Genomic DNA, 21,066 nt, shown 5'->3' on the forward strand with positions numbered 1-21,066 from the left:
AGGGTTTAATTCAATTTTCCAGAGTGGCAAAACATTAACGTTAAAACAGAAGCTGAGATTATTCAGAGTAGGGAATATTAAGGGGAGATTGACTTAGAGAGATTTAAACCATGAAGGGTTCTGAAAAATTAAATAAGGAAAGGTCTTGTGGGAAATGGACGGCATGAACTTTAATATGAATTGTTGGAAGGCCCAAAGATGAGATGAGGACAAATGTTTTTTTCACATGGTTGTGGTCTGGAACGCATTGCCCTCAAGAGATTCGGGAAAATGGATTCAATAGCAACTTTCAAAAGGAATTTGGAAAGATTTTTGGAAAGGAAAAAGTTGCGGGTGAATGGGGAAAGAGGTGGCGGTGCTGAAAGTGGGACTAATTGTTGCAATTACACAGAGCCTTGGAGAGGCCACATTCAGAATATTGTGTGTAGTTTTGGGCTCCTTTTCCAAGGAAGGATATTCTTGCTTTCGAGGGAGTGCAGCGAAGGTTTACCAGGCTGATTCCGGGGATGGCGGGACTGACGTATGAGGAGAGGTTGGCTAGGTGAGGATTGTGTTCACTGGAGTTCAGACGAATGAGGGGGGAATCTCATAGAGACTTATAAAATCCTAACAGGACTAGAGGGTAAATGCAGGACGGGTGTTTCCAATGGAGGGGGTGTCCAGAACCAGGGGTCACTGAGGATTCAGGGTAGACCATTTAGGACGGAGGTGAGGAGACATTTCCTCGCCCAAAGAGTGGCGAGCCGGTGGAATTCATTACCACAGGAAGTAGCTGATGCCAAAACATTGAATATATTCAAGAGGCAGCTGGATATAGCATTTGGGGCAATGGGATCAAAGGTTATGGGGAGAAAGCAGGATTAGGCTATTGAGTTGGATGATCAGCCATGATCGTGATGAATGGCGGAGCAGGCTCAAAGGGCCAAATGGTTTTCTCCTGCTCCTATCTTCTTTGTTTCTATACTTCTGTGTAACCTAAGTTCCTCCAAATGGAACCTGAATTCTTCTGAATTCAAGATGAGGGTTGGGATATTTTCACTGCACGGGCCCGTGACTGGAATGGCAGCCCAGGCTCGATGGGCCAAATGACCTCCTCCTGCTCCTATCTTTCATATTTCTAATCAGAAAACTCTTTCAAAGAGCTAGCATGGGCTCAATGGGCCCAATGGCCTTTTTCTACTCTAAGATTCCATACATGTATATAACCACTTTGATTGATACATTTACTTCTTGTTTGAGCAGCAGCGTGACAGGGTGGGGAATAGAAGAATAGAGTCAAATGGAAAGCAGCCAGGATTAAACACATTGGCCTGAGTTAAACTACAAAAGTACAACTAGGGCTATTGTCACAGTCCTGAAAACTGCAGGGCGATCCTACAGAACAGTTCCACTTTGAAATATCTTTCTTTTTAACAGATGTTTGTGATCCAAACAGGCTTTAGATAGATGGGATTTATTTCCCAGGAGTGAATGACGCACTTACAGTTCAATGAAGTGATAACTCCCATCAGTAAATAGAGTACAAACACTATGCCCAGCAACCAGCTGTACCAGAGAGGACAGATTGAGAGCTTGGGAATTTCTATTTCAAGGCCGGCGCTGAGATTTTGGGGAAAGTTGTATTTGCTTTTTCATTTTGTGGGAGTGGAACAAGGAGTATTTCACCAAGGTAGTAAGGATTAGTTCTTGTCTACTCTGCACCTGCAAGTTTATAAGCTCACACTTTATAACTTATTTTCTGAAATGTTGACTTCACTTAAAGGGCCAGCCTTTATTGTCCGCACATAATTGCCCTTGAAAAGGTGGTGGCAAGTCACCAACTTGCATTGTAGTTCGTATGGAGAAATGGTCGAGAGCTTCAAGTTGCTAAGTCTCCAGGTCACCAACAACCTGTCCTGGCCCCTCCACGCTGACATCCTAGTTAAGAAAGCCTCTACTTTCTTAGGAGGCTAAGGAAATTTAGCATGCCCGCGACAACTCTCACCAAATTTTACAGACGCACCATAGAGAGCGTTCTTTCCATATGTACCACAGCTTGGTATGACTCCTGCTCTGCCCAACACCACAAGAAACTACACAGGAGTGTGAACGAAGCCACAGAGAACCCAGGTCTCTGGGACTGTGAGGCAGTAGTGCTAACCCGCTGTGCTGCCGTGCTGCCCTCCGTGCTGTTCCAGCCTCGACATCCAGATCGGTAATGAGGAATGGGCGCCCTGGGAGAGAAGGTCAGAGGATAATTGGCGTCAGTGGAACTCTGCTTGGGGAAGGAGATGACAACCTCGGATATCGGAGGAGAGGAAAGGACAGTGTTGTTGTGGATGATGTTGTTTGGGGGCGGGAAGTTCAAGGTTTATGAATAGACTCAGTTCCTGGAACATGTGCTTTAGAAGTTACAGTAATTGGTCCCGGGAAGCAGGTGTTGCTGCAATAGACATGGTTGTGCAATTTGACCTTCCCCATAATGCCGTAGTGACTTAGTACATGATAACGCTTAATATCAATTAGCAAAACATTGTGCATCAGTCTGAGTTCAAACTGATTGCTAGCCAGCTAGGAATTCAGACAATCTGACGCACGAACACAAGGCAGTCACCTGACCTCACCATATGTTCAGTGTTGAGATTGAGGATGTCATCACATGCTCAGTGTCCTGCGTGATGTGGCTTCCAAGTCCCACCATGTGCTCAGTTCAAGCATAGATTGTGGCAGCACCACTTAAAACTTCAAACTTCTTACCACAAGCTCACGCTACACCAGGGTGACGGCACTAATGTGGCAGGTGGCTAATGGTCTATCAATCCCCGTCCCTTGCAAGCAGATAACGGCACGGTGCTGCTCACAGCACCAGGGACCTGGGTTCGATTCTGGCCTCGGGTCACTGTCAGTGTGGAGTTTGCACATTCTCCCCGTGTCTGTGTGGGTTTCCTTTGGCCTGGGTGGGATTGTGGTTGGTGCACCCTTGATGGACTTCCTTCTTCATTGTAGTGATTCTATGGTTGAATAAAACCATGGAAACTTGGAGTAGGTCCTTCCAGCCTGCTCTGCTATTCATTTTGATCATGGCTGATCATCAAAATCAATATCCTGCCTTATAGAAACACCGAAAATAGAAGCAGAAGAGGCCTCTCTCCAGAGAGAGAGAGACAAGAAACACACAATGAAAACCCCACAGCCAGTTATGAGAAAATCAGAAACCTGGAAGATAACTTTCCGATGCCTTAGGCTGTTGGAAACTGGTCCAAAAGCCCAATAACAGACCGTACTGATATCCCACTCAACTTTAAAAAGACAAGGGGTAGGATTTCCCGGTCGTGCTCGCCCCAAGACCGGAAAAACCCCCCGGCCCCACACAAGATCATCCACAACAACACTGTCCTTTCCTCTCCTCCGATATCTGAGGTTGTCTTCTCCTTTCTCAAGCAGAGTTCCACTGATGCCAATCATCCTCTGACCTTCTCGCCCAGGGCGGCCCTTCCTCATTGCCCGAGCTCAGTGGACCTTTGCATGGTCCTGCTCCGCCTGTTACGATTCCTGTGGTGGGCCAGTTGGGAAAATTCCACCCAAGATCTTCACCACAGCCACAAACTAGTCCAGCGCTCTCCTTTATTTGCAAGACTTTGCAGAGTTATCACTCACTGTACAGGCCAGTAACTCATTCAGAAAGTCTAATAGGCATGAAGAAAAGGAGAACCACCTCACCTACACTTGTAGAACTTATAAACCTGACCCATGGTCTTCACCCAGACTATCAACAGGAACGCAAGTTAATCCTTTAATTATATTATGTACCTCTATAAAGGCGCTCCTCAAGTTAAAATGAATGTCATAGAATCCTACAGTGCAGAAGGAGGCCATTTGGCCCATCGAGTCTGCACCAACACAATCCCATCCAGGCCCCATTCCTGTATCCCCACACATTTACCCTTCATTCCCCTGACAATTTAGCATGGCCAATCAACCTGACCAGCACATCTTTCATACTGTGGGAGGAAACCAGAGCACCCGGAGGAAACCCATGCAGACATGGGGAGAATGTGCAAACTCCATACCTGCAGTGACCCAAGGTTGGAATTGAACCTGGGACCTTGGCGCTGTGAAGCAGCAGTGCTAACCACTGTGCTGCCTTGCCGCTTCACAATAGATCAGTCTTTTTAAACTTTTCTGAGAATAAAAATTTTTATGAACCGAGATTGGTTCTTTTAGCTCTCTCTAATATCCTATTTTTCCTGTCAAATTGACAGCGACAGTGTTGCAGTGGTTCATGCTAATGGGATTTTCCCATCCTGCTGCAGCGAACGGAGATTTGGCTGGGTACCAAATTCTCCGATCTTGCTGCAGTGAGAGCGAGGTGTGAACGGCTGGTCAAATCGCACCCACAATTTTGATGACTTCTTGATGGTCATGGTTGCAAATGATGTGGAGATGCCAGTGATGGACTGGGTTGGACACAGTAAGAAGTCTCACAACATCAGGTTAAAGTCCAACAGGTTTAATGTGATAGCACGAGCTTTCGGAGCACTGTTCCTTCATCAGGTGTGAGCACTCGAAAAACTTGTGCTACCAAATAAACTTGTTGAACTTTAACCTGGTGTTGTGAGACTTTTTACTGTGGTTGCAAATGTTTGATGTCTTTTCTTTGGGAGTTGAATATACCCAATTTCCATTAGTACATGGCCAACCTCTTTATTTGTGTTGTTACGGTGTGGCTAATATTTAATTTCCACAGAAATTAGGCTAGCATGATGTTCCAAAGATTGGAGACCGTAAAACAGTCTAAGCGCAAAAGATCTCAAACATTGTTGCTCACATTGACTCGGAGGCTAAACAAATGCAACTTTCAGTTCGATAGCACCTTTAACATAACAAAATACCCCAAGGTGTTTTACGTGGGCATCATAAAAAAAAATCTGACACTGAGACATGTCAGTAGACATTAGGGCAGGTGAACAAATGGCTGACCGAAATGGTAGGCTCTAACGAGTGTCTTAAAAGATGAACTTCAGGTAGAGGGACGGGGAGGTTCAAGGAGGGATTTCCCAGAGTTTGCAACTTCGGCAGTTGAAGGCATGGCTTCCAACGGTGGAGTGATCACATTTACAGGAGTGGGAGGTGGGTGGGGCGATGGCCTAGTGATATTATCGCTAGATTATTAATCCAGGAACTCAGCTAATGTTCTGGAGACCTGGGTTCGAGTCCCATCGTGGCAGATGGTGGAATTTGAATTCAATAAAAAGAAACTGGAATTAAAAACCTACTGATGACCATGAAACCATTGTTGACTGTTGGATTAGTGCTGGTTCACTAATGTCCTTTAGGGAAGGAAATCTGCTGTCCTTACCTGATCTGGCCTACATGTGACTCCAGATCCATAGCAATGTGGTTGACTGTCATCTGCCCTCTGAACAATAGGAACTAGGGATGGGTAATAAATGCTGGCTGGCCAGCGATGCCCATGTCCCACAGATAAATTAAAAAGAATATACCCTAAAGGCAGGTCAATTTTACCTGTCACCTGATAGACAGTACCTCTGACTGTGCTGCACCCCCTCAATGCCCCACTGATGTGTCAACCAAATCACATACTGAAGTCAGACAGTGTGGTTTGTGATGATGCCCTCTGAGCTTCAGATGCAAGTACTACTGTTTCTCAAATCTCTGACAGTAAGATATTCTTCAGGCCTATGGACTCTGCTTTTCCTGAGAGAGGATTTTTTAACTGCTCTGATCTCTGCCCGCCTTATTTCACCAGCCTAATGATTTAAACTCTGTTTCCAGGTAACCGGCTGGATAACATGCTGCTACGGAGCACAGGGAAGTTGAGCGCAGACAACAAGAAGGGATACGTTGACAGTACCATGTCTACACCTCCTCAGAGGGACCTGTGGTGCCACTGTCACCATCATTGCCCCGAGGAGTCAGTTAACAACACCTGCAAGTAAGTTAACACGTCCCGTGCCTCGTTGCCGCTTTCATGGCGGAGAGATTGCAATGGGCTGACTGAGATTCAATTTGTGTCCTCAGAACGGATGGCTATTGTTTCACTATAATGGAGGAAGGTGACTCTGGAGGACATGTCATCACGTCAGGGTGCCTGGGCAAGGAGGGTTCAGATTTTCAGTGTCGGGTAAGTAGTTTAAGCTGAGTAGGATCTGCTCTTAGTGGGTGTCTGAAGAATGAAGAGCATTTTTTCCGACTGCAGAGGAAACTCAAATCCAATATTGTGAAGATCCCATTCATTTAGAATTAACAATTGCTGCGGCATCATTAATTCATATGTGGCACTGTGGCTCAGTGGTTAGCACCGCTGCCTCACAGCACCAGGGACCCAGATCCAATTCCAGCCTCGGAATGTCTGTGTGGAGTTTACACATTCTTCCCATTTTTGTGTGAGTTTCCTTTGGGTGCTCCGGTTTCCTCCCACAGTCCAAAGATGTGTGATATATTGGCCATGCTAAATTGCCTCTTAATGTCAGGGGGACTAACTAGGGTAAACGCATGGAGTTATGGGGATAGGGCCTGTGGTGGATTGTGGTCGGTGCAGACCCGATGGGCCGAATGGCCTCCTTTGCACTGTAGGGATTCTATGATTCTATTCTGTGATTCGTACACTAATCAATGAGACTTGGCTGACGCACTGATTAAGCACCGTTTTAAATCTGGCCCAGAAATTAATGTAATCATATCGTTAGAGTTGCTACCATATCCAATTACATTTCTCATTAGGCGAAGGTAGGAGGGTTCCTAATTGGTTCCAGATTAATGCTTTGGTCTCATGTTTGGGCACCAATGTAAGGGCAAGGGCAGTAAACAGTGTAAGGTTATACCCATCTGTGATAGTTTGTTATCATTCATTTTGATCAAAACCCATTGAGGGTTAGATGGAGAGACAGTGTTGATGGAGGCTCATGTGGAGCATAAACACCAGCATGAACCAGTTGGACTGAATGGCTTGTTTCTATCATAGAACCCTACAGTGCAGAAAGAGGCCATTCGGCCCATCGAGTCTGTACTGACCACAATCCCATCCAGGCCCTACCCCCATATCCCTACATATTTTACCCACTAATCCTCTAACCTATGCATCTACGGTCAATTTAGCACGGCCAGTCAACCTAACCAGCACATTTTTGGACTGTGCGAGGAAACCCACGCAGACACGAGGAGAATGTGCAAACTCTACACAGACAGTGACCCAAGCTGGGAATTGAACCCAGGTCCCTGGAGCTGTGGAGCAGCAGTGCTAACCACTGTGCTACCATACCGTTCTGTGCTGTGAGCTCCACCTGCACGTTTAACAGCTGTGTGAGGAAGTTGCGACAATGCACCAACACTAATTTAAGTGAAAGGTTGGGGCCTCACTGGATTGTTCCTGGCAGTGTTGCTCCAGCACGTTAGCACCGGTTTGCCCTGGAACCCAGATTTAGGTTGCGTTAAACATAAGGAAATTTAAATAATGTATCTCACGATCTTAGAACATGTGGTACTTTCTGAAGTATTGCCACTGTTGTAGTGTAGACAACACAGCAACCAATATTGGCGTAAAACTCTCACAAACAGCAATGTGACAATAATTGGGTAATCTATTCCCTTAGTGATGTGAGTTGAGGGTTTGTCAACAAGGGAACACTCCTGCCTGTGTGGACCGTGGAATCTTTCATGTCCACTTAAGAGTGTGCATGGGACCGAGTTTATCTCTTTAAGAAAGACAGCATATCAAACAGTGCAGCACTCCCTCAGCACTGACCCTCTGACAGTGCGGCGCTCCCTCAGCACTGACCCTCTGACAGTGCGGCACTCCCTCAGCACTGACCCTCTGACAGTGCGGCACTCCCTCAGCACTGACCCTCTGACAGTGCGGCGCTCCCTCGGCACTGACCCTCTGACAGTGCGGCGCTCCCTCGGCACTGACCCTCTGACAGTGCGGCGCTCCCTCGGCACTGACCCTCTGACAGTGCGGCGCTCCCTCGGCACTGACCCTCTGACAGTGCGGCGCTCCCTCGGCACTGACCCTCTGACAGTGCGGCGCTCCCTCGGCACTGACCCTCTGACAGTGCGGCGCTCCCTCGGCACTGACCCTCTGACAGTGCGGCGCTCCCTCGGCACTGACCCTCTGACAGTGCGGCGCTCCCTCGGCACTGACCCTCTGACAGTGCGGCGCTCCCTCGGCACTGACCCTCTGACAGTGCGGCGCTCCCTCGGCACTGACCCTCTGACAGTGCGGCGCTCCCTCAGCACTGACCCTGTGACAGTGCGGCGCTCCCTCAGCACTGACCCTCTGACAGTGCAGCACTCCTAGTTTGTGATTGGACTACATCAAGTGCTCAATAGCATTTAGATTGGAGGGCAGCAAGAGATCAACTGCCCTAAAACTACACCCTGTGATGACTGGAGAATTGTGGTGAGACATAATTCCCCAGGGTGCCACAGAGAGAATTTCAGAATCTCTGGTGGTAGAGCAGTGAAATGGGGCGAAATATTCCAACTCCACTGACTTCGGCTGGACCCTAAAATTCCACTAGTGTACAATCCCATCCCGCGTAAAATCCTGGGAGACAAGTGAAAAAAGGCAGAAAATACCCTGGATATTCTCCAGATATCCTGTGATCAGAACTAATCCAGGTGATTAAACTGGATTTGGCGTTCCCCAGAGAACCAACAATTATTAACGTGTTAAAGTGATCTGAAATCATTCACAGCGGCATAGACAGCCCAATAGGGAGACAACACTCAGCCCTATAGACAGAACATCATTATTGGGCAGCACGGTGGCACAGTGGTTAGCACCGCTGTCTCACAGCACCAGGGACCGAGTTCGATTCCCAGCTTGGGTCACTGTCTGTGCGGAGCCTGCGCATTCTCCCCATGTCTGCATGTTGCTCCAGTTTCCTTCCATACTCCAAAGATGTGTGAGTTTGGCTGATTGGCCAAGATAAATTGACTCCACTGTCAGGGGGACTGACTAGGGTAAATATGTGGGGTTATGGGAATAGGGTCTGGGAGGGTGGTGCAAACTCGATGGGCCAAATGGCCTCCTTCTGCACTGTAGGGATTCTATAACCTTTGCAGAGAGCTGTTCACCACACATTCAGCGTTGAGGATTGCATTGTGCCTGATTCCCCCAACCTACAGCACCTCCCGGGCCTTGGAACCAGAGCATTTCAGAGCACTTAATCTTGTGGGTGGGCTGTGGTGTGGAACTGGCGCAGTGTAAACAAGTGGTACCGCAAACTCATAAAACTCCCATTTCACACGGACAGGTGTAATCAATCTGATCTCCACTTATTGGAACCAGAGTTCACAATGATTTGCCTTCGCATATAAATCACGACACTAAACAGGAAAGGATTTCAGCTCCAAGTTATGGACTGTAATTATGTGCATATGTAATGACTATACTCAAACCAGTGATGTAAACTGCACAGATTCCCTGCGTACGACATAATGCCCCTCTTGTGGGGAGGGGCAGGTTCGTTCTACAGTGCAGCCCACCCCGAGGGTGAAACTGTCAGGGCTGGTAATTTATTGCAGTTTACTGTTTGACCTTCCTTGGGTCAAATAGCCATTTTATTTGACCCATAAATAAAGTAGCCAGCCTCGGACAAAGGAGGTGTTTTTCCATCTCGTCACTATTTTACTGGTGGAGGCTCCTTGTTTCAGGGTCTTGCTGTGTCCCGACGGAATGCAGGCTGCTGCTTTTCAGAAGGGAAATACCCAGCCTCGGCTCACCCTGCACTCCGACTAGTGTGGCACTCGAAGGGAGCCTGCAGGTCCGCACTGATTACTGCGAGCCACAAAACAAAGCTTGTTAATGCATCAAAGCTAATGGTCGCGGGCACACTGCTACAATGCAACATCTACTACTCTTAATGAAAATGTGAGCCTAATGAGTACTGGCACTCACGCTCGGCACCAATGTCACAGCAACCCCCATGGAGTAACCACTTCATGACCCACCCACAGAGACGGCATGCTTCCAGTGACACGAACTGGGTGTTTCTTCAGTAAATAAACATCTACACATATCGACTCCCTCTACCATCGACGCTCAGTAGCAGCCATGTGTACCATCTACAAGATGCACTGCAGCAATTCACCAAAGATCCTTAGACAGCACCTTCCAAACCCATGACCACTTCCACCCAGAAGGATAAGGACAAGGGGAACACCACTCCTCCAAGCTACTCACCATCCTGACTTGGAAATATATTACCGTTCCTTTGGAGTCAAAATCCTGGAATTCCCTCCCTAATGGCATTGTGCGTCAACCCACAGATTATGGGCTGCAGCGATTCAAGAAGGCAGCTCACCACCACCACCTTCTCAAAGCAACTAGGGGATGGGCAATAAATGTTGGCCAACCAGCGACACCCGTGTCCCACAAATGAATAAAAAAATGACTCCAGTCTTAAATTTGGACTGGTTAATATTCCACTGATTGTGTGGGGACCATCCTACAGAAACCTCACCCTTCAGTCAGATGAGCTGGTTTGATTTAATTTATTATTGTTATGTGCATTAGTATACAGTGAAACGTATTGTTTCTTGTCTGCTGCACAAACAAAGCATAATGTTCATAGAGAAGGAAAGGAGATGGTGCAGAATGTAGTGTTACAGTCATAGCTAGGGTGTAGAGAAAGATCAACTTAATATTTGGTAAAGGCATTCAAAAGACTGATGGCAGCAGGGAAGAAGCTTTTCTTGAGTCAGTTCGTACTTGACATTAGACTTCTGCATCCTTTTCCCAGCAGAAAAAGATGGAAGAGAGAATGTCTGGAGTATTTGGGATCCTTGATTATGCTGGTTGCTTTTCCAAAGTAGCAGAAAGTGTAGACAAAGTCAGTGGATGGGAGGCTGTTTTTTTGTGTGATGAGCTGGGCTTCTTTCACAACCCGTTGCAGTTTCTTGTGGTCTTGGGCAGAGCAGGAACCATACCAAGATGTGATACAACCAGAAAGAATGCCTTCTATAGTGCCTCTGTAAAAGTTGGTGAGAGTTGTAGCTGACATGCCAAATTTCCTTAGCCTCCTAGAGGCGTTGGTGGACTTTCTTAATTATTGTGTCGGCATCGAGAGACCAGGACAGGTTGTTTGTGATCTGGACACCTGGAAACTTGAAGCTCTCGACCATTTTCACTTCATCCCTGTTGATATGGACAGGAGCATGTCCTCCACCACACTTCTTTAACCAGCATCTTTAACCGGATCAGTGATAATGAAATTTCTTAACGTTGAATGAAGAGGAAAGACCTTTAAGAACCGCAAAGCATCCTGGCATACAGTGAAGCATTTTTGAAGTGTAGTCATTGTTATAATGTAAACACAACAGCTAATTTGCAGTCAGCCTCTTCCATAAAGCAGCGATATGATAATGACCAGATAACTTGCTGGTGTACTGTTGATTGAGAGATAAATATTGGCCAGGACACTGGAGATAACTCCCCTACTCCTTTTCCAACTGGCGCCAAGGAATTTTTTTTCTGTCCACCTGGCGAGCAGACGGGGTCTTGGTTTCACACCTTATCCCAAAGATGGCATCATTGGCAGTGAAATACCCCCTCAGTACTGCTCTGGAGGGACAGCCTAGATATTGGCGCTCAAACCCTGGAGTGGATCTTGAACCCCCACCTTCTGACTCAGAGCTTCCCAACTAACATTTTAACATTCTAAGCTGGGATACCCAGCAAAACTGTTTCCAGTGTTCCTGTGAGATCACAAAAAGCTTGCATCCAAGCGTCTGCAAAGCAGATTGTTTACATTTTAACAAAAGCTCAAGCCATTTGGAGCATCTGAATGATAAGGCAAAGTTCTTTGTCTCCTTATTGGAATTTGGCTAGATTTAACTTGTCCTTTTTCAATTACATAAATATGTGCAGGCACGCAAATGTAAAAGTTGGTGTTGGTGGTTCTCTTTCACTTTAGTTCTCTGGCTTTATGCATCAGGATGTAGAGATGCCGGCGTTGGACTGGGGTGGGCACAGTAAGAAATCTCACAACACCAGGATAAAGTCCAACAGGTTTATTTGGAATCACGAGCTTTCGGAGCACTGCTCCATCATCAGAGACTCATTTGATGAAGGAGCAGCGCTCCAGAAACTCGTGATTCCAAATAAACTTGTTGGACTTTATGCATCAGGAAAGAGAAATACATTGAGCATGAAGAATTCCAAGTTTCTAATAGAGCACATCCAATACCTCCATCTATTTACATGGATGGCAAATCCCAGCGGGAAATTGGAAAGATGTTGGTGTAATGGTAATCTTACTGAACTAGTAATCCAGAGGCCAGGTTCATATCCTGGGGATACGGGGTTATGGAGATAGGGTGGGACAGAGGGCCTGCGTTAGATACTCTGTCAGAGAGTCAGCGCGCACCCGACGGGCTGAATGGCCTCCCTCTGCACTGTCAGGATTTTATGATTCCATGATTTAATGATGTAGATTTGACAGCTGGAGAAATTTAAGTTCATAATAATTTGATAATAAAATGCTAATCGAATGGTGACTGTGAAACAGTTGTTGAAACAAAAAATTCATCTGGTTCACTATAGTCGCTTTAGGGAAGGAAATCTGCACTCCCTATCCAGTCCCACCCCATGTCATTCCAGAGCCGCAGCAACGTCCAAAGATGCGCAGGTTAGGTGGATTGGCCATGCTAACTTACCCCTTAATGTCAGGGGGATTAGCCAGGGTAAATGTCTGGGGTTATGGGGATAGGGCCTGGGTGGGATTGTGGTCGGTGCAGACTCAATGGGCCGAATGGCCTCCTGCTGGACTGTAGGAATCTATGATTCTATGACTCTTGACTCTTAATCGCCCTCTGAACTGGTCGAGCAAGGCTTCAGAGGCAATTCGGAATGGACAATAAATGCTGGCCTTGCCATGAAAGATCAAAGAAAGTCAACCCATGCTCTATTCCCCAGTTTCTCACACTGATGCAATATTTGGCTTCTCTCAAACATATTCCCGTTCAAATATTGCACACCCAGTGTTGCAAAGCGATCGTTGCATTTACAATGAACAGATTGGCGATTTCCCACATGTTCTTGTTTCAGAAGCCAGGAAATATGGAAGGGCATCCAAAATGATGGCCCGCCAACATTTCCCCGCCTCTCCCCCCACCACCACCACCCCTTGCCCCCACCTTCGTTCTTCCCTCCTGGAAAGTATATGGTTTTCCTCCATTCTGTCACCTTCTGAAAGTGTGACTGGAATGGCAAGTTAACACGTGGAAAGGCTGGACGATTCAGAGAGACGTAAAGTGAAGAAGGAGAAACAGACTCCTCCTTTAAGGATATAAATTTAAAGAATGAGATCTTAATGACAGCCCGGATCACCCGTTTTAATCCACGTCTCCTTTCTCGTTCTTTCTCGAGGATACTCCAAAGTCGTCTCAGCGAAGAGCCATTGAATGCTGCACGGATCGAGACTTCTGCAACCGAGACCTTCATCCAACATTGCCGCCCCAAGACATGAGAGGTAACGCAAGGTTACAGATTGAAAGAAAATGGGTGGGGGGTCGGGGGCTGGGGGCAGTGACTCCCAACTCTGTGTTAATAATCAGCATTTTGAGCAATGTCATATTCAGTGTAAATGGAAGATCTTGACTGTAAATCTCAGGGTGGCGCAGTGGTTGGCACTGCTGTCTCACAGCGCCAGGGATCTGGTTTCGATTCTGGCCTCGGGTCACTGTCTGTGTGGAGTTTGCACGTTCTCCCCGTGTCTGCGTGGGTTTCCTCCGGGGGATCCGGTTTCCCCCCTCAGCCCAAAGATGTGCAGGTTAGGTGCATTGGCCATGCTGAATTTGCCCCTTAGTGTCAGGGAGATTGGCAGGGTGAATATGTGGGAATATGGGTGGGATTGTTGTCAGTGCAAGACACAGTGGGCTGAATGGCCCCCTTCTGCGCTGTTTGGATTCTATTCTATGATAAAGAGAGACTTGTGTTTTTATAGCACCTTCCACAACCACAAAGCGTTCCTATAGCCAATGAAATACTTTTGAAGTGTGCTCACTGTTGTAAAGACAGCAGTTGATTGGTGGACAGCAACTTTCCACAGATTTATGATAATGACCAAATTATGGATATTTTATTGAAAGAGTGTTTCTTTAGATCTCCCCAAGCTGAAATCTCAACCTTTACACACCCTTTTCCTTGGTTGCCCCAAAGGAAACAGTTTGTCTCTCTCTCTAAACGCTAAAACCATTGAAAGGCTGTACCTGAGCGTCTGGGGTTGGTTACCTGGTCAGGACTCTGCTGAAGGGAGCCCGGGACCCCGGTAGGTGTACAGGTGTGGGTGAGATAACCCACTAAGGTTCAGCTGGGCTCAAATGAGGTGATTCATTTGTAAAATAAATCGCATACTGGATCACAGGTCCTCATCACTCTGAATGTGGACTGTAAAATTTTATGAGTTGCCTTCACCCCTAGCGCTCTCGAGACATTGTGCAGAGCTCTTACACTTAATTCCTCACAAAGAATAAAAAATACCTTCCATGAGGCAAAGCACCAAGAATGCAGAGTTACGTGCACTGCAGACATGTGTCTGTGTGCGCATGTGCATTTGTGTGTTTGTGCCTGTGTGTGTGTATACGTGTGCGTGTCTGTGTGCTTGTGCCTGTATTTGCATGTGCATTTGTCTGTGTGTGTGTGTGTGTGTGTGTGTGTGTGTGTGTGTGTGTGAACAGTGAAGCAACTATTAAAGCATTCCAGGCTCATTTCAAAGCACATCTTCTGTCTGATTATCATTGGCGTTTTGGGGCCATTTAATCCACGATCACACTTAATTAAAATTTCTGACCTGTGCAGTGTTCCTTGAGAACTCAGAGGGATTTCAAAGTTAACTACTCTTTATAAGGAATGATTAAGATCCTAAATATTTTGGTGTGAGTGGTGGTCTTTATAGATCCTGCGCCCCCCCCCTCCCCACCTCCCCCACCACCTCCCCCAATCAGCTTGGTTTTCACTGATTGATTGATTGATAAGGGATGGAAGTGGATGGTATTTTGCCTCAATCAGCTTTACTGTCCCTGCAGGGAAGTTAAACTCTCCTCCCAAAATAAATCCCGTTCCTTTGAATATTGTCTCCTTTGTCATGCCCAGTAAAGGCAGGTCACATTTATTACTTTAAACATATGCAGTATAGAATTTTCCAGAACTGCCTTTTCCTGTGAATTGGCTGCTGAGACGACTGCTGAGGGTCGGTTGACTTTGGCAATTCATGCATAAAGTCAGAGGTATCTCAATTCCCCAGAAAATTCCGAGTCAAATGTCCTTGCGTGGAATGCCACCCATGAATGAACGTACCGAGGTTAAACCATTTGTGGAATTCAAATTGTTTATGGACTTTCCAAAAACTCAAACAATATTTACTTCTAATTCCCATCAACTCCAAGCTCAGTACTTAGCAAAATATAAATGAGGAAACCAATTAATCATAAGTAGGTGTGAATGGCAAACATCCATCTCCAATGACTTTGACCTTCAAGTAATTCTGGATGGACAATAGAACTATTGATGAGATGGTCAGATGGCAGAAACTGGCCACTTTAGTGCTGTGCCTCCAACACATGCAACACTTCAATTCTGAGCAAGTTGCTTGCTTATGACTTGAAAAGTGTACTGTTATCCTTAACACTACTGTTTAACGTGTGTGAAAGTGCCAAATGAGTGATGTAGGATTGAATTTCAGGAGTGAATGCATGAATAAATAATCCACTTTTATTTAAACCCACGGAAGCTTGCTGCTAGTTATTCAAATTGACCCCATATTCAGCGATTAAGAAACACTGCTCTGGAAACACTGATTCTGGAGAATAAGCAAAAGAAATTATGGTGACAATTCTCTCTCCTGCCTGTCGGTAACAGCTTGCAGTAAATTTCTTACGTTACAACGTAAAGTAATTCTGCAGCTGTGAAGCGGTTTGAGATGTCCAGTGATTGTGAGAAGTGCTACATAAATGCAACTCTTTCAGTTTTATTCCCTGAAATTTTTGCGCTAAGTCAGCTTTGGTGCTGATTGCTAAAGTACAAACCCCAGCACCTGTTGTAAAAATAAGGTTTTATTTTTATTAGCCAACGCAGCATGCATTCTAGAGGAATATCCCATATCCATTCCGTGCCACAAAACAACTTCGCATTCCAAAATTTAGTGTGTTAAATCCTTAATGTGGGCAACTGTTCTCACTGCACAGGCAGTCCATTCACACCAGAGAAGATTACACAATGAAACTTTGATGAGTCAAAGTCGGACAACACAGCATTTTATTTGTGCTAAAGTTATCAGCCGTTCCCATTGAAAAGAATAGAAAAATCCCACAGAACAATGCCTACGAATAGTTGAAATTCTACAGCCTTTGATCTGCTTTAGACAAATTTATCTAAACTTGTCTTGCGACCATGCCAATCAGAGTGGAGTTGTTAAGATATGTCTCAGCGTGTTCAACTGTGAAAAGCTGGCACAGTGGTTAGCACTGCTGCCTCACAGCGCCAAGGACCCGGGTTCAATTCCAGCCTCAGGTCACTGTCTGTATGGAGCGTGCACGTTCTCCCTGTGTCTGCGTGGGTTTCCTCCGGTTGCTCCCACAGTGCGGGTTAGGCTGATTGGCCAAAGATGTGTGGGTTAGGTTGATTGGCCATGCTAAATTGCTCATTAGTGTGGGGGATTAGCGAAGTAAATGTGTGAGGTTACAGGGATAAGGCCTGGAGTGGGATTGTGGTTGGTGCAGACTCAATGGGCCAAATCGCCTTTATCTGAACTGTAGGGATTCTATGAAAGATTGTCCAAGTCTCATTCTAATCTTGTCAGCATTTTACCCATGACCAGGTGTTGCCCAATGCCATGTGGGAAGCCTTAAAGATTCAGCTGCACTGGCTGGTATTGGGCAAGGGGTGTCATCCTTGTTGGATACATTGGTGGCCCTCCCTTACCATTCTCCCTTACCAGGGTCATCTCCCATTTCACAATCCTTCCTCAGCCTCTTGAACCCGACGTCCCACCTGACCCTGGATTTACCTGGACACAGGTGGCACTGTCTGTAGTCCCTGTGCCAACTAACATTGCCAACTGGTGGCGCCAGCTCTGCTCATCGAATTGGCCGGCATTCTTGAAAGGTGGAGCTTCCGAGAAAGGGACAGGAGGTCTCATCGTAAAGAAATTAGTTTGAATTTTATTTATTAATTTCACAAGTCAGCTATCATTAACATTGCAGTGAAGTTACTGTGAAAATCTCTTAGCTGCTGCTCTCCGACGCCTGTTCGGGTACGCAGGGAGAATTTAGCACAGTCAACGCGCTTAACTAGAGCATCTTTCGGACTGTGGGAGGAAACTGAAGCACCTGGAGGAAACCCAGGCAGACACGGGGAGAACATGCAAACTGTGCATGGGTAGTGACCCAAACTGGGAATTGAATCCAGGTCCCTGGCGCTGTGAGGCAGCAGTGCTAACCTCTGTGCCACCATGTTGCCCATTAAGCTTTCAAAGGGTACAGGAAGAGTGGTGGAGTGTGGCATTGAGATTGAGGCTCAAGGGGCCAAATGGCCAACTCCTGCTCCTACTTTCTAAAAGTTTAATGCTATTCCAAGAGTTAAATTGCTGTTGGCCAGCCGTTGGGATTGTGGATGTGTGGTTTGTATAATAATGTTGAATTTGATTAGAACAATTGTCCATAACCCAATCTGTTGTTCATGCAACAAGAACAAATCTGCAAACGTTGCAGCAGTTGTGTTCATCTGCAATCAACATACTGAAGAAAATATTATGATCTGGAAGTTTGCTTGCGAGTCTCTGTCTAGTTAAATGTGTAAGCATAATTCAAGCTTTTAATAGGGGGCAGGCAATAATAAATCTGCTGCTCTGCAGTTTTTCTTGTCCCGCTTATCTTGTACAAACTACATAAATATTGAAAAAACACTAAAACACACTAGAAGAGGAAGCTTTGCTTTCCGTCTTGGTGTCCCTGAAAGGAACAGAGGCTGTGTGGCTTTGGTTCCTTGGCTAGAAATCTGAGGGAGGTGTAGAAGGGAAGCAGTGGCGTAGCAGTATTTTGCTCGACTAGTAATCCAGAGACCCAGAATAATTCTCTGGGACCCGAGTTTGAATCCCACCACAGCAGATGGTAAAATTTGAATTCAATAAAAATCTGGAACTAAAATGACCATGTATCATAGAATCCCTACAATACAGAAGGAGGCCATTCAGCCCATCGAATATGTACATCACAATCTCACCCAGGCCCTATTCTCAAAATCACACACATTTACCCTGCTAATCCTCCTGACACAAGGGTCAATATAGCACGGCCAATCAACCTAATCTGCACATCTTTGGACTGTGGGAGGAAATCGGAGCACCCGGAGGAAACCCATGCAGACACGGGGAGAACATGCAAACCCCACACAGACAGTGACCCGAGGCTGGAATTGAACCTGGGTCCCAGGCACTATGAGGCAGCAGTGCTAACCACTATGCCATCATGCTGCCCATTGCTGATTGTTGTAAAAAAACCCATTTGGTTCACTGATGTCTTTTAAGGAAGGAAATCTGCCGTCCTTACTCAGCCTGACCTACATGTGACTCCAGATCCACAGCAATGTGGTTGACTTTTCAATGTCCTCAAGGATGGGCAATAGATGCAGGTCCAGCCAGCAAAACCCACATCCCATGAATGAATAAAGAAACGGAGATGGAGAAGGATCATGTATACACGGATCATGAGTGGGAATTTCCAGCCACTTGCGCCCCAACACTGGAAATTCTCACCCAAGATCAGTGGAACTTTAAATGGTCTGCCAAATATTCTGTCCCGCATGGGACTATTCCCGCGGTGGGCGAGATGGGAAATTTTCAGCCCATGTATCCAAAATCTCTGGATTTTAGCACTGATGTTCTCTGAATGCCAGCCAAATTCCACTCATCTGTGTTCTTTAATGGTTAGCTCTGATGTAATCACAGGATACCAGGCTACCAGTATTGGTATTAAAATTCAAAGGGATCATTCAGAAAGAGAATTGTTTGAGATCCAAGGCTGGAAGATTTTTAAAAAGCGCATTGTGATTTCCAAACTTTAGCATTGCTGAAAGAGAGACAGGCTGCCAAAACTTTTAATCTTGCGCTCATCAGGACAAACACAAAAAATGCCGAATTTCAAATGGTCATGACAGCTTATACCGCAAGAGAATAGGGTGCTGATCGGTTGGCAAAGTGAATTTGATTGGCCGAGGTGTTACTATGGAGAAAGCAACATGGGGAAACAGAAAAATAGAAGATTGGAGCAGGAAGAGGCCATTTGGCCCTTCGAGCCTGCTCTGCCATTCATCATGATCATGGCTGATCTTCCAACTCAATCGCCTAATCCTGCTTTCTCCCCATAACCTTTGATCCCATTCACCCCAAGTGCTATATCTAGTTGCATCTTGAATACATTCAATGTTTTGGCACAAACTATTTCCTTTGGTAATGAATTCCACAAGTAGACCCACTTTTTGGATGAAAACATTTCTCCTCATCCCCATGCTAAATAGTGTACCCTGAATCCTCAGACTGTGGCCGCTGGTTCTGGACCCCCCCACCATCGGAGCATCTCCCCTACATCTACCCTGTCTAGTCTTGTTAGAACTTTATAAGTCTCTGTGAGATTCCACCACCCCTCATTTGCCTGAACTCCAGCGAAAATAATCCTCACCTAGTCAACCTCTCCTCATACATCAGCCCTGCTACTCAGGAATCAGCCTGGTAAACCTTCGCAGCACTCCCTCGAGAGCAAGAAAAGGAGACCAAACCTGCACACAACACTCTAGATGAATATTGTAACGAAAGGTCATCCGGACTCAAAACATTAGCTCTATTCTCTCTCCACAGATGCTGTCAGACCTGCTGAGATTTTCCAGCATTTTCTGTTCATGAAAAGGGGGGGGGGGGGGGGGGGGGTGGCGGGGGAGGTGGTTTGGTTAATACTGGTCACGCGGCAGTGTGTGACTTCACTTGGCAAAAGTCGGGAGAGAAATCACTTGGAGATTTAAGTTATACATAATGCAAAAGTGTGCAGATTAGGTGGGCTGGCCGTGCTAAATTGCCCCTTTGAGATCAGGGGGGCCATACATGGGGATAGAGACTGGGTGGGATTGTGGTCGATGCAGGCTCAGTGGGCCAAATGGCCTCCCTCTGCACCGTAGGATTTCTGTGATTCTGATTCTTTAATCCAGGATTAAAGCAACCATTTGTCCAGAATTAGCCTGAACATGCCTTTATTCTCCTGTCTATGCACTTAACATTGCCAACTGCAGAAGGGATAACTTGGATGTCATGTTGCGCGTAATTGTATGAGACACGTTATCTAGCGAGCCATTGAATTTCCTCGTAATATCGCTGGAGGTTTGCCCAGAGCATGCCCGCCACCTTGTCATGTCAGGGCTGCAGATACCCCCTGCCCTCCGACAACTCACAAACGTGTTTCAAATTGATAGATACTGACATTTTAAACCATTACAAACCACACGTTTCAGAAGGAAATAAAGTGCTGGGCATAAATGCTAAACTGTTGACAAAACGATGTCAGAGAGCTTGCAGTCAGGCGTGTTCAGCAGTGAAATGGGAAATAAACCCCTAGAGCCGTGTCTCAGTTTCAGCTAATGCTTCAACAGAGCGGAGACCCGTCCACACCATTTACCTTGCGCTGGTGTTGGGGAGAAAGCGATCGGGCAATCTTTTCTCTCTACCCTCGGAAATGATTAGGTATCGAGATTTTCGTCCATTGAAACCTAGACTCTAGCACGTTCATTAGCCTTTGACTCCCTTACCTGGTCCTCCAGCCAGCAGAGGCCTGAGCCGGTTAAGAACTGCCCCGCAAGTATTTTGATGAACAAGGTGCACCACACGGAGGGGCTGTGTTTTTTTTTCAGTAGAAACGGACAGCAGTAAGAGAATATTCCCCCCAGGACTGTCTTCATCTTCACTTTTTCATGGCTACCATGAAGTGGAAATCTAATAGCTTTATTTCAGGAAAGATCAATGGGTGTAGGGTTCATCTCGTTCATCTTGTTCAGCATTTCCTTTGCGGTCAGGATCTGGTTGG

The 21,066-nt window shown here is 46.2% G+C and overlaps 1 protein-coding gene across 3 annotated transcripts in view; it reads left to right on the forward strand.

Moving 5' to 3' along the window:
* Positions 1 to 21,066, forward strand: part of bmpr1ba (bone morphogenetic protein receptor, type IBa) — a 414,749-nt gene that overhangs the window by 373,865 nt on the left and 19,818 nt on the right. For all 3 annotated transcript variants that reach the window (XM_080195685.1, XM_080195693.1, XM_080195675.1), the window contains 3 exons: positions 5,776 to 5,935; positions 6,022 to 6,124; positions 13,373 to 13,475. In XM_080195685.1, the coding sequence (XP_080051811.1) occupies positions 5,776 to 5,935; positions 6,022 to 6,124; positions 13,373 to 13,475 (366 nt within the window). The remainder of the gene's footprint in view (positions 1 to 5,775; positions 5,936 to 6,021; positions 6,125 to 13,372; positions 13,476 to 21,066) is intronic.

Source organism: Carcharhinus amblyrhynchos, chromosome 1, assembly GCF_965287045.1.
Source record: "Carcharhinus amblyrhynchos chromosome 1, sCarAmb.v2.hapA, whole genome shotgun sequence".
Classification (NCBI taxonomy): Eukaryota; Metazoa; Chordata; class Chondrichthyes; order Carcharhiniformes; family Carcharhinidae; genus Carcharhinus; species Carcharhinus amblyrhynchos.